The sequence below is a fragment of the Hyaena hyaena genome, unplaced genomic scaffold, assembly GCF_003009895.1.
Source record: "Hyaena hyaena isolate Hyena2069 unplaced genomic scaffold, ASM300989v1 scaffold_131, whole genome shotgun sequence".
Classification (NCBI taxonomy): Eukaryota; Metazoa; Chordata; class Mammalia; order Carnivora; family Hyaenidae; genus Hyaena; species Hyaena hyaena.
Genome location: NW_024080761.1, coordinates 1,795,329 through 1,807,929, shown reverse-complemented (window position 1 = coordinate 1,807,929; position 12,601 = coordinate 1,795,329). Strand labels below are relative to the sequence as shown.

Below are 12,601 nucleotides of genomic sequence, written 5' to 3'. Positions count from 1 at the left end.
TTTTATTTTCTGGATAGTGGTCTGTCTTCCCACTGACTTATAAGATCTTTGAGGGCAGGGATGGGTCAATCTTGTCACCGCTGAGTCCCCAGCACTTAGAACAGGGTCTGACACAACGTGGACAAAGTTAGGAATGGATGAGCAAAGCCAGCACGAGGAGCTCAGAAAACAGCCAACCCCGCTTTTCCTTGTCCCTTACGGCTGAGGGATTTTCGACCGGAGTCTAGACTTCCCTGGGGGAAGAAAATGAGTTCACTAGTCCCTCCCCGGCAGGGGAATCTCCGGGGTTAATTGAGATCCCAGAGTCCCCTGGTGTGCCCTGAGGGCCCTGAAACACCGGCAGGCTGGTCTCTGGGGATCTGAAACCCGAGAAACAAAGGTAACTCCACCCACCTTTCCAACTCCATCCAACCTCTCCCTGGAAGAGTTATTATTTTTTTTAATTTTTAAATGTTTTATTTTTATTTCTAGGAGAGAGAGAGAGACAGCGTGAGCAGGGGAGGGTCAGAGAGAGAGGGAGTCACAGACTGAAACAGGCTCCAGGCTCTGACCGGCAGTCAGCACAGAGCCCGACGCGGGGCTCGAACCCACGAACCGCGAGATCATGACCTAAGTGAAAGTCGGACGCCCAACCGACTAAGCCACCCAGGCGCCCCTGGAAGAGTTATTTTTTGACCCTGGTGCTCTCGGAGACGTCAGGACCTAAAAGGGACTTCCAGGAAAGGTGCTGGACCCCTGGGGCCGCACCGGGGTACCTCACCAACTAGCAAGTGGCCCCAGGGCCTCTTAGGTGTGGGGTGTAAATCCTGTATGGGTGACTTCCCCTCTCTGAGCCTCTATTCTATTTATTGAGCACGTAGGATGTGCCACCTAGTTCTAAGCATTTTGTCCAAGCGAAAATCTTTGGATGGGGAGAGAGGAGCGTCCTGCCTGCCCGGGGTCCTCCTAAAAGCTAATAAAGCAACGGTGGCAAGGTACTTTATAAAACAGGAAAGCATCCGGGGAACTTTCACGGTTTGGTCTTTTTCCGCTCGGCATCCTGAGAAGAAAGGGTGTTCTCCCCATTTCACATATGGTGAAACTGAGGCTCAGGAAAGCAAAATGCTTTTTCCAAGGGAGGTGGGAGAGCCAGGGGCTGGTGTCTGCGCTTGGCAGGTGGGGGGAGGGGTGGAGCCGTGACACCCGTGCGGGGCGGGGCGCGCAGGGGCGGGGACCCCAGGGGCGGAGCGCAAGAGATGGTGCAATCCCGGGCTGGAGCGCATCAGGCGGCGGCGGCGGATTAGCGCAGGTTTGCATCACCCGGGCCCGGGCCGGGGCCGGAGCCGGCGCTGGCGCCGGGAGACACTCGCAGCGGAAGCGGCGGCGGCTCCACACGTGTCCGGCTGCGGGGACCGGGGTCCCGAGCACAGCCGCGTCTCAGCAGGCCCCGCGTCACGTGGGAGTGCCCTGGCGACCCAGGACACCGCAGCACTCCCGGGCAAGGTACCCTGCGGGGCGGGAGAGGGGTCGGGCCGGGGGTGAGGGGCGGACAGGCTGGAGGGCGCCGACCTGGGAAGGTGGAACACATCCTGGGGGCGGAGGGGGCCGGGGACAGAGGTCCGGGAGTGTCGCCCCGAGAGGTGAGCGTGGGGCGGAGGAGGCGTGTGTGTGAGGGGCCCGCGGGGGGTGCTGAGGACTGTGTAGGGTCTGTGTCACCCTGGGGTGTGTCTGCGGGAGCCGCGGGGGCCTGCGGGGTTGGAGGGGATGTGTCCTCGCGCACGGTGAGAGCTGTGAGGAGCTGGTGGCACGTGTGGGCTGTGCAGGGGACACGGCCGGGGCCGGGTTGGGGTACCCTCGGGGCGAGTGCAGTGGGAGTGGGGTGCGGGACCCCAGCCGTAGTTACGCACCTGGCGCTGCGGCTGCGGGGTGCAGGTTGCACTGCGTGCGCGTGTGTCTTGTCCCTGCGGACCCCGGGGTGTGAGGGGCGAGGGTCCAGGTCCGCCCCTTCTCACAGCCCAGGGGCCCAGCCTCCTTCCCTGGCCTCCCCCCCTCCCGCTGCTTGGTTTCCGCTGACTCTTCGACCTCGGGACACCCGCTGCTGCCCGCGGCTTCCGCTCCCACGGCAGGGGCCTGGCTGCCGGAGGCGGGGCGAGGCTGCCCGGGGGGGCGGGGCACGTGTCAGACCTTGCCTGTGACCTTACAGGTATCGGTCATGGTGAGTGTGAGAGGTGGGAGCGCACAGTGTGTGTGTGCCTGCACACCTGCCCAAGGACGAGGAAGTGTGCGTCCCTTAAGGACGCGGGTGCCCCCTCTCTGCCCTGGCGGCTGTGTCTCCAACCCACAGTGAACTTTCTAGTCCTGCAGTGTGGCCTGCGAAGTCCTTGCTCAGCTACAATAATTCCACCTGTTCCCTGTGGCTCACCCCACGCCCCACCTGAGGCATGGATACAACCAAAGAAGCCTGGAGTGCCGATGTGGCCACAGTGAGAGAGAGCCGCTCCAGGGATATTCCCAAGGGTAGCACTTCAGCATCTGTAGCTAGAAATAATAGTAGTAGCAATGGACCTACCCTGGTGACCATTTACTGACACCTGCCCTGTGACAGGGCCACTCTAAATTATTTGTGTTTTCGTTTCATCATTGTAAAAATCCTATGGGCTTTGCATCCTGCTCCCACTTTACAGATGAGGGAACTGAGGCCGGGGAAGACTGCAGAGCTTGCCCAGGGCTACCCCGTCAGGCACGGACTGAGCCAGGATTTGAACCCGGGAATATCTGACTACAGCCACCCACTGTTGCATTCTTACTACGCTGGGATTATGGCCTTTCTCTCTATTTGAGGGCTCCCTCCCTCCCAAGGCAGCCCACCCCTCGGATTTGGGAGCAGGTGGTCCTCAGTCTGAGAACTGAATCTGAGTGATGTTTCCCCTTGGGAAGGTCTTTACCTGGGCGGAAGACCTGGAGGGACCCTCCTGGCTCTGACACGCCACGGTCCTGGGGGGTGGCTTCCTCCATCAATGAATGAATGAATCGTGTGGCCTGATTCCCAGAGCTTTGGGCCGTCAGGCAATAGTAAAGTTCACATATGAAAAAAAGAAATAACACTCGGTTTTGAAATACTCCAGCAATAAATGAATGCAGAACCTTTCTTGTAAAATCCTGAAATCGAAAATGCCCTTGACTCTCTACTAAATCCCTTCCTCCCTTGGAGGCCCCCCCCCCCCCCCCCCCCCCCCCCTCCCCCCCCCCCCCCCCCCCCGCAGGCCAGGAGCTACAGTGGCCGGTTTAGTGTGGGTTCTTCCAAAACTTGTCCTGTGCATTTACATAACTACATATATGCAAATATGGAGACACATTTTTTGATATGCTGATGCGGTGTTTTACATGAATGAACTCAGGGTGCGTCAATCGTACAGCAGCTTGCTCTGTTCACTTGACAGTATAGACAGTATATCCGTTCCAGAGCCTGCATTCATACATTCCTCATTCATGCCTCACCCCTCCCTCTCCCTGGCACACGCAATAGCTCCCTGCCCTCCAAAACTCAGCAGACAGAGTGCAAAGTCTCTCTTCCTCCCTCTCACGAGCAAGTCCAATTCTTCATTTGGCTTTGTTTTTTTTCCCACCTAACAGTTCACTCTAGAGGTCTTTCCACTTAGCACATCAAGTTTTTCTTTCTTTCTTTTAAGCTTATTTAGTTTATTTTTGAGAGAGAGCATGAGCACAAGTTGGGGAGGGGCAGAGAGAGAGAGAGAATCCCAAGCAGGTTCTGCACTGTCAGCACGGAACCTGATGTGGGGCTCAAACTCACAAACTGTGAGGCTATGACCTGAGCCGAAATCAAGAGTTGGACACTTAATCAACTGAGTCACCCAGGCGCCCCTCTTTTTTTTTTTTTTTTTTTAAGTAAGCTCTTAAAAACTTGGGGCTTCAACTTATGACCCCGAGATCAAGAGTCACATCCAAGGCACCTGGGTGGCTCAGTTGGTTAAGCATCCGACTCTTGGATTAGGCTCAGGTCATGATCACATGGTTCATGAGATCGAGCCCTGTGTCAGACTCTATGCTGACAGCATGGAGCCTGCTTGGGATTCTCTCTCTCTCTCTCTCTCTCTCTCTCTCTCTCAAAATGAATAAACTTAAAAAAAAAGTCTCATGCTTTATGGACTGAGCCACCCAGGTGCCCTCACTTTGCCCTGCAGTTTTCTTAATCTTGAATGGCTACAGCTGTTTCGTGTACGGATGCCATCTAATTTCTTTAACCAGTTCCCCAGTGATGGACATTGAGTCGTTTCTATCACATGGGCACAAGATAACCGTGTACTGACATCATTACATCGGTGTGCACCAAGCTCGCTGGTCCCCTTCCAGAGCCGGGTAGTATTTCACTGCGTGGCATGTACCATGATGTTTAGCCAGCCCCATACTGCTGGGCATTTGAGGGCGTTTCCGGCCCTTTGCTATTGGATGCAAGGCTCTGATGAACAGCCTTTGATGTGTTTAATTTTTTGGTGAGCATTTTAATTGGAGGATAAATTCCCAGAAGCGGGATACCCAGTGAAGGTTAAGTGCATTTGACAGTTTGATGCACACTGCCAAGTATCCTCTACGACAGCTAGGGAACAGCCTCACTTCAGTGCTTTTTCCCTTCTGTGTAGATGCGAGCCACCCCTCTGGCTGCTCCCGTGGCTGCCCCCCTCAGGAGGAAGAGGTTGGACTTGGACAATGACCTAGGCATGGAGCATCCCACCCAGAAACAGGCGCGAATCGGGCCCCAGCCCAGGCTGCCCCCCTGCGCGCTGCCCCTGAGCCCACTTCCTGCTACGGCCCACACCTCTGCTGGCACCACTGCCTCGCGCCTCGGTCCCTATGTCCTCCTGGAGCCTGGGGAGGGTGGCCGAGCCTACTGGGCCCTGCACTGCCCCTCAGGCGCCGAGTACACCTGCAAGGTACGTTCGCCCAGGGTCCTTCTCCCCCAGCAGCACAGCAGGCCTGGAAAGGGCCTTGGGTCCAGAGGATTGCCAGGGCTGAGGGGCCTTATATTACTTTATCCCTGTGTTTATTGGGGAGGCAGCCAGTGAGTCTCCAGCTTTCCACATCGCCTGGGCTTTTCCGGTCAGTGTGTGGAAGGATCTGTCTGTAGATTATCATCTATTCATTCATTCAGCAAACCTTCACTGAGTACCCTATGTGCCATGCACCCTGCTGTGGTTCAAACGTGGTAAAGATCTGCAGTAAACAAGGGAATAAGTAAAATCTGTACTAGGGGACCGTACGTGCCTTGGAGGGAAAGCCAGGAGCTGGGGGGGTGGGCAGGGAGCATGGGGGAGCAGGTGATTTTAGTTCAGAAAGACCTCTCCGAGGAGGTGACATTCAAGCAGTGACTTGTGTGAATCGGGGGAGCCAGCCCCGTGGGTCTCTAGGAAAGAGCGCTCCGGCAGCAGGACAGGCAAGTTCAAATGCATGGAGGCAGGGATGTTTACCCGGACTTAAAAAAAAAAAAAGTAGCCTCTGTTGTGTGTTTTTTTTTAAATATTTTTAATTTTTTTTCTTTATTTCTAAGAGAGGGAGTGAGACAGCATGAGCGGGGAGGGTCAGAGAGAGGGGGAGACACAGAATCCGAAAAAGGCTCCAGGCTCTGGGGTGGCTGTCAGCACAGAGCCCGACGTGGGGCTCCAACCCACGAACCATGAGATCATGACCTGAGCTGAAGTCGGCGCTTAACCGACTGAGCCACCCAGGTGCCCCACTAGTAGCCTCTGTTTTTTGAATTCTTTCTTCCATGCCACCCAACTGTTTGGTTTTCTTTTTTTTTTTTCTTTTGTTTTAAACATACGCTTTTTTTTTTTCATGAATTAATTATGTACGTGCTTTATTTTTCGTTTCTGGGTGGCATGGCCAAAATAACATGGGAAGGATTTAAAGGCAGACAGAGTCAGTATACCAGCTCTGCCTCTGATCTGAAGGATGTGACCTTCCCTCTCTGAACATCAGTTTCACCATCAGTAAAATGGGCCGCACCTTTCAGGGCATTGGGGAGGCTTCCATCTGACATCCGACCGCAGAGCCCTGAGCGCATTTTCCTACAACTCCGCCACACTCCCCCCCGCCCTCCCCTGCCCCACTCCAGCTGACCTGATCTTGGGCTGGTTTTCAAGAGCAGCTTAAACACTTTCTTGCCTCAGGGCCCTTGCACTGCCCATGTCCCCCACCTGGAAAGCTTATCCCATGGTTCAGCTCTGAATCATTCAGGTCACTTCCCCAGAGCCCCTTTTAGACCACACTTTTTCGGAGAGGTGCCCCCTTCCAAAATATTCTGATTCCAGCATCTTTCTAGTTGAATTTGTAAATATAATCAGTGTGTTGGCTTGTTTCCTGTCTCCTGTATTGGACTGTGGCCGTCAGGAGGGCAGGGGCCATGGCTGTCAGGTAGGATCCCCATGGCTGGCCCAGGGAACCCCGAAGTGCCTGCTTGTGGGGTGAATGAGAGGGCGGGCAGGCCGTGAATCCCAGAGAATGGTAGCTATGAGCATCGTGCCTGCTCTGCATAAAGTGACTTGTGCGCTATGTGCTCTTGGATTTCCCCAGCCTTGGGAGCTATTTTCCTTTGGCTTACCTGTTATATCCCAGTTACCTGAAGCTCAAGGGCATGTAAGGTAGCACTGGAGAGCACAGACAATGGAGCAAGATTCAGGTGTCAGGCCAGCCACTGGCAGGCCGTGTGGTCTCTGCACTTTGTCAGGGTGGAGTGACTTGCTGAAGCGCTTGGCATAGTGCCTAGCTCACAGGGGCGCCTAAACGGTTGGCTGTGACTGCCTCCAAGGCCAGCCCTGGGGGGCACCCACCTGTGCTCATGCCCTGTCCCCCCTCCCCCGGCAGGTGTACCCGGTGCGCGAGGCCCAGGCAGTGCTGGAGCCCTATTCACGGCTGCCCCCGCGGGGACACGTGGCACGGCCCGCTGACATCGTGGCGGGCCCCCGCCACCTCTACACCTTTTTCCCGCGGCCCCACGGGGACATGCACAGCCTGGTGCGCCGCCGCCGCCGCCTCCCTGAGCCCGAAGCCGCGGCGCTCTTCCGCCAGATGGCCGCCGCCCTGGCCCACTGTCACCAGCACGGCCTCGTCCTGCGCGACCTCAAGCTGCGGCGCTTCGTCTTCGCCAACGAGGAGAGGTGAGCGTGGTCACAGAGGTCCTACTCAGGCACGCGTAAGGGGTGAGCCATGGTGGGGAAACTGAGGCCCAGGAAGGGAAAGTAACTTACCAAGACATGGAGAGGCCTGGATTAGCACCTCGTCCTGGGTCCCAGGAAGAGGTTGACTCAGGCCTAATGGAGGCCTCTGAGGTGGAGCATTGCCTTTGTGACAGTCACAGTGGTGACAGTGCTAAAGAGCTTGGCTGCACTGTCCGACTTGGCTGGGACCCTTAGGGACAGGAGGCAGGCCCTATCATTGTTGCCGGAGGCCAGCAGAGGAACCGGGCCCAGAGAAGTCAAGTAAGGCCCAAGATCCCACAGCGAGTCTGGAGGCTCAACCGACTGAGCGGTGCAGGCGCCCCCTTCTACCTTTCACACTAAAATGAACATGCCTTTAGTCAGAAGTGGAATGCAAATTTTATAATGATTTTTAAGCTAATATGCAACTTCAGGTAACGTTGAACTTAGGGTGAGTTACAGCACCCACAGCCCTCCAAGGTGAGAAAGCCACCTCCTTGTCTTTTTAAGGCAATAGTTTGACAAGCACTATTCATAGAAGAGGGATGCTGGAGACGGATGTTCAAATCCCAGTTCTATTTTTTAACCTCCTCTTTGGCCTTGCTCACCTGCCCGAGCCTTGATTTTTTTCATCTGTCAAATGGGCCAAGAATGAAGACACCCCCACTACTCAGTGCTGTGATTCACAAGATTGGTCGGTGTTTGTGAAATGCCAGCAGGCACCCAGGAAGTGGTGTCATGGGAATAATATTAATAGCAGCAGTAATAGAGTGGTTATTATTAAAGTAACCCAGAACATTCTGTGGGAATTGCTTAAAGCAAAAGTTGCAAATGGTGGGCTATGCACACGTTTTTCTGCCCCCCGACACATGTTCATGTTTTAAACAATTTTTTTAACGTAAAACGTTTATATATTTTTGAGAGAGAGAGACAGAGGAATGAGCAGGGGAGGGACAGGGAGATGTGGAATCCGAAGCAGGCTCCAGGCTCTGAGCTGTTAGCACAGAACCCTACACGGGGCTCGAACTCACGAACCATGTGATCATGACCTGAGTTGAATCGACTGAGCCACCCATGCGCCCCAATATTGACAGTAATTTTGTTAGTGGTGCCCTTTTTATGTAGGGTTTGTATTGAGGTGTGTGACACGGTCCCCACTTCCTCTGTTTCTCATTTTGCTGCCTGCCTGGACCCTAAGTTTGCCTCTGGTTGAGAGGTTTAATGCCCCCGGCCCTCTCAGCCCCCTCTCCAAGGGACTGCTGGGAAACGTGCTCCTCCCAGAGCCCTAGTTCAAACTGATTTGCTCTGTGGCCTTGAGAAATGACTAATGTCTCTGAGCCTGAGCTTCCTCGTGTGTAAAATGAGATCCATCAACCAGCTTCACAGGCATGGCGCAATCCCTTTTTTTCTTTTTCTTTTTTAGAGTTTATTTATTTCGAGAGAGAGACCACGAGTGGGGTAGGGGCAGAGAGAGAGGGAGACAGAATCCCAAGCAGGCTCCACACTTTCAGTGCAGACCCCACTGCAGGGCTCGAACTCATGAACCACGAGCTCATGACCTGAGCCAAGGACAGAGTCAGCCACGTAACCAGCCGCGCCGCCCAGGCGCCCCAAGACTGGTTCGATTCTGCCAAAGGCCAGGAGGCGCTCGGGAAGTGGGTGCCATTAAGGGTGACAGCGTGTGGGGGCGTGTGTGGTGGCGGGGGGGGGGGGGGGGGGTGGGCCATCAGGAGCCGACCCCCCTCTCTCTCACCTGCCACAGGACAAAGCTGGTGCTGGAGGACCTGGAGGACGCCTGTGTGCTGAACGGCCCCGATGACTCCCTGTGGGACAAGCATGCGTGCCCCGCCTACGTGGGACCTGAGATCCTCAGCTCCCGGGCGGCGTACTCGGGCAAGGCGGCCGACGTGTGGAGCCTGGGCGTGGCGCTCTTCACCATGCTGGCCGGCCACTACCCCTTCCAAGACTCAGAGCCTGTCCTGCTTTTTGGCAAGATCCGCCGCGGTGCCTTTGCCCTGCCTGAGGGCCTCTCGGCCCCTGCTCGCTGCCTGGTCCGCTGTCTCCTTCGACGGGAGCCGGCCGATCGGCTCACGGCCACGGGCATCCTGCTGCATCCTTGGCTGCGCGAGATCCCGAGCCCCTCCGCTCCACCCCGAGCCCACCTCTGGGAGGCTGATCAGGTGGTCCCCGACGGGCCGGGGCTGGAGGAGGCTGAGGAAGAGGAGGGGGCCAGAGAAGCTGGTCTGTACGGCTAGGCAGCCCTTAGACGCGCCGCTGCAACGGTGGCTTGAGTTTGGGGTATCTCTGAGCTCTCTCCTGCCTTTTTTTTTTTTTTTTGCACTGAGCCAAACCTTAGTGCCTTCTAGAAGGGAAAGAGGGGGCATGCGTGGAGTGTGCTGGATGCATGCCTGTGTGGTTGCACACACCTGGGCACACAGGCTTGTGCATTTGACAGATCCTTCCTGGGAGCTCACTGCGGGCCACGCAGCATCCACTCGTGCCAGGGGCCAGGACTTCTGGCCTGGGACCGTCCCTCTCACAGATCCCGGTGCCAAAGGCTGCTGGCCTCTCTCTCTTGCAGCTCAGGACTCCGGAGCCCAGGCCATGCTGGGAACTGTGCTCCCAGCAGCTCTCTCCTCTGTCCAGGCCCAAGCCAAGGACTGGGCTGGAGGGCCTCCGGTCCAACTTTGAGGCTGGTCCTCACCTCATTCAAGGAGTGGTTTGGGGTGAGGGCCCACGCCCGTCCCCCTCTGGCCTGAGCACCAGAGTTGGAGGGTGGAGGAGGCAGGGTCTTCTCCCCCCTTGATCCCCCAGGAACGTCCCAACCCCTGTTCTGGGTTTTGGATCAATACCATGGGTTTTGGATGCCCTAAGAATCCATTTTTACCTTGTGCCTAATAAAGGAGTTATGAGATACTTTAATTTCTCTGCGACATTTCTTCTAGCCCCTCTCCTCCCCATCCCTTACCGGTTCTCCTTGCCCCGGGGCTAAAGGCCAGAGGCTTGGGTCTCAATCTCGGCCCAGTGGTCCCTGCCGTCCAGCGTCTGGAGCCTGGAACCTGCTTCGGATTTTATGTCTCCCTCTCTCTCTGCCCCTCCCCGGCTCGTGCTCTGTCTCTTTCTCTCTCTCAAAAATAAATAAACATAAAATAATAATAATGGAAGTAAAAGAAGGAAATGTATTTCACACAAAGCAAGAAGTCAGGAGATGGGATGGGCTTCTGGGCTGGACAATTCGGCCCTCAGAACTATCAGCAAGGGCTCTGGCTCTCCGGGGTCATTCTGTCCCTGCTCTGTCGACCCTGGTGACCACGGGCACGATGGCCACAGCAGTCCTAGGTGCCACATAAGAGATCCATGACCAGAGGGAGCAGGAGGGTGGCACGGAAGTACCAGAGAACTCAGTACTCTAGCGTCAGGTTGCCTGGAATTAAATCCTGGCTCCCACACTAGCTGTTTGCCCCTCTGTTTCTGAACCACTCTACTCTATACCTTGGATTACTCATCTCCGCGGTGAGGGAAACGGTGCCCAACTCTTCAGCATTCAGTGAGTGATTTCCCATAAAGCACTTAAACCCTCCAGAAGAGTTAGCTGTCATTAGGTTCCCCATAGCTTTTTCTTGGGATGGCAAAAGCTTTCCCAGAAGCCCTCCTAACAGCCTTTCCCACGTAGCTCATTGGCCAGAGCTGGGTCACATGCCCTTTCCTGACCAATCACCAGCAAGGGAAATCCACTCACACTATTAACGTGCCAATCCCCCAGCTGTAGGCGGGTACAGCCCTCCCTGCCCCCCCCTCCCCCGAAGGCTGATGCTACCTGTGGCAGGGGAGATGTCACCTGAGCAAAATCAAATTCTGGGAGGAGGGAGTGGGAGAAAGCACGAGAACTGAGGTCAGTAGGCTGCTGGCTGCAGACATGAGGAAAGCCATCCTAGGTCATCCAGCCACTAATCCGCAAATGCAGAGATCGGCAAGGCTGGCCGAGACCGGAAGACTTGCCCAGCTGACCCACAGAATCATGAGTTTAAGTGATCGTTGTTTTAAGCCACTGAGTTTTGGGGTGCTTTGTTATGCGGCAAAAGCTAACTGATAGACATGGACAAGTCAGTCACATCTCTGTGCAGTCAGCATTGCCTAGGGCAGGGCCCAATTGTGTTTAGGGGCTCAAGGGGAAGTCCCCCAGGCTTTCCCCTTTCCCCTCCCGGCTTACACCCAGAGACCCGCCTGTAATTCCCAGGACGACCCTGAAAGGGAAATGCGCCTGTCGCTTTACAGGTAAGAAAAATGTGGTTTAGAGAGAAGACTCTTCCAAGACCACACACCAGACAAAAAGCAGGAGCTTTTTGACAAGGCTGCTCGGTCACACGCGCATGAAAACGGGCAGTAAAAAAAAAAAAAAAAAAAAAAAGGCCGCTCTTCCCACGCAATGCGCATGGCCGCCGTTACTGAGAACTTTCAGGTTCTACTTATACAGATAATGATCATATTGTGATCATTATGAGTGTGGATGGATATTATGAGTATGGATATTATGAGTATACTGCGAGGGAAGGACTCTGGGAAATCTAATTGAGGACTTTATAACTGGGAGCAAAGCACAGACGGTAATATTGCGGCAGCCCTATCGTGTATTCATTCACTTAGCGATCAACCACTGTTAGGGATGGCGGCTGTGGGCCAGGAATCGTGCCAGATGGACTCGGTCTGACAGAGGAACCAGATGTCAAACAAGTAACCACGCAGATTAAAAATCGAATTACATCTGTGCTTAGGAAGTTCTTTGTGACTTGGGTGTCACCAAATATTTTGGGTGCTCCCCTGCCTGCTCTGGACCACCCATTACAGTCAGTGACTGATTCTGACCAATGGTGTGTGTGTGTGTGTGTGTGTGTGTGTGTGTGTGTGTGTGTAAATGCCCACTGCGGGGAGGTCCCTTCGGCGGTAAGGCCACTGAGAGCTGGTGAGCCGCCATCCCTCTCGTCTCTAACACAGCCACCCTGAGGCCACGGTTCCCTTAGCTACCAGATGAAAGAGGACCACCCGATCCACACTGGATTTTCCTGAGCAAGACGCGAAGCTTCCTGTGTGAGATCTGGAGTTTGTCTGTTGGGCTGTTAGCGTTAATTACCACGACTAAGGAAAATGTGCCCCAAGTGAAGGGAGGAAATCCGCCCCCCCCAACTAGGGTGTAAGCAGTTTTTGGTGCATTACAAACCCCAAAATTTAGCGGTCCCTGAATTTCTGGTTGGGCTTAGCTGGCTCATTCGCACCGTGGCAGGCAGCTGATGCTTAAAAAATATATATATATTTATTTTGAGAGAGAGAGCGAGCAGGGGAGGGGCAGAGAGAGAGGGAAAGAGAGAGAGAATCCCAAGCAGGCTCCACGCTCAGCACAGCCTGACCTGGGGCTC

General features: G+C 55.0%; 1 protein-coding gene across 1 annotated transcript; it reads left to right on the top strand.

The window, feature by feature from the left end:
- The first annotated feature begins 1,310 nt into the window (after window positions 1-1,310).
- On the top strand, window positions 1,311-10,112 carry TRIB3 (tribbles pseudokinase 3). The gene is made up of 4 exons (XM_039237764.1): window positions 1,311-1,482; window positions 4,638-4,928; window positions 6,859-7,151; window positions 8,953-10,112. The coding sequence occupies exons 2-4, from the start codon at window positions 4,638-4,640 to the stop codon at window positions 9,443-9,445; spliced, it is 1,077 nt and encodes a 358-aa protein (XP_039093695.1). The 5' UTR covers window positions 1,311-1,482; the 3' UTR covers window positions 9,446-10,112.
- Window positions 10,113-12,601: the final 2,489 nt, after the last annotated feature.